General features: G+C 65.4%; 1 protein-coding gene across 1 annotated transcript in view; it reads right to left on the reverse strand.

Annotated features, from left to right (window-relative positions):
• Window positions 1-299, reverse strand: part of ZBED6 (zinc finger, BED-type containing 6) — a 4,076-nt gene extending 3,777 nt beyond the window's left edge. Inside the window, 1 exon segment of the mRNA XM_009888299.1 lies at window positions 179-299. Within this exon segment, the coding sequence (XP_009886601.1) occupies window positions 179-299 (121 nt within the window).
• Between the last annotated feature and the right edge of the window lie 372 nt (window positions 300-671).

Consider the following 671-nt stretch of genomic DNA (forward strand, 5'->3'; position numbering starts at 1 on the left):
CGGAAGGGCTTCCCCAGGACTCCCTTCCGCGCGTTGGAACCGGCGGGGGCGGGGGTGCGCGGGGGAGGCCCCGCCCACCGAGGGCGAGAGGAGCGGGACGGGCGGCACCTGTAAACAAAGCGGGCGGGCGAGTTTTCTGCCCTTTCATCCTCCGAGGGGTCCCGCCAGCGGTTCTAACCCCAGACAAAGCCCTTCCCTGTGGGACGATCAGGATAGTGCCCCCCTTCCTGTCCACCTCCTTCCCGGCTGCGGTGCCCTACGCCCACCTTCCTGTCAGGGTGTGTGCCCCTGCCCGCCATGGCGCTAGGCCTCAGCCCCTGAGGTGGCCATCTGCTCCTTCACGCTGCCTGGTGCTGCCCTTGGCTTATGCTTTCCAAAATGGAAGCTATTTTACGCTTCCAGTCGTGTTTCCCGGGACAGTAGGTGCTTGTCCTGGGACCTTGGACACCTCAGGCTGTGCTGTGCCCCAGGGAGGGAGGCCTGGGCCTGGCAGGCAGCCATTTCTCAGTCAGGGAAGCACAGGCCTGCACAGGCTTCATGGCAGGTCATAGAGCTAAACCTGCCTCCCTCCGCTTTTCTCCTCTCCGTTCCAGCGTGCCGGTGTCCTGCTTTCCCTGGTTTGGCCCTGTGGCAGCGGTAAGCGGCCACTCCGGCAGCGGGAGGGGTGGCTG

This window comes from Charadrius vociferus, unplaced genomic scaffold, assembly GCF_000708025.1.
Source record: "Charadrius vociferus isolate BGI_N301 unplaced genomic scaffold, ASM70802v2 scaffold266, whole genome shotgun sequence".
Classification (NCBI taxonomy): Eukaryota; Metazoa; Chordata; class Aves; order Charadriiformes; family Charadriidae; genus Charadrius; species Charadrius vociferus.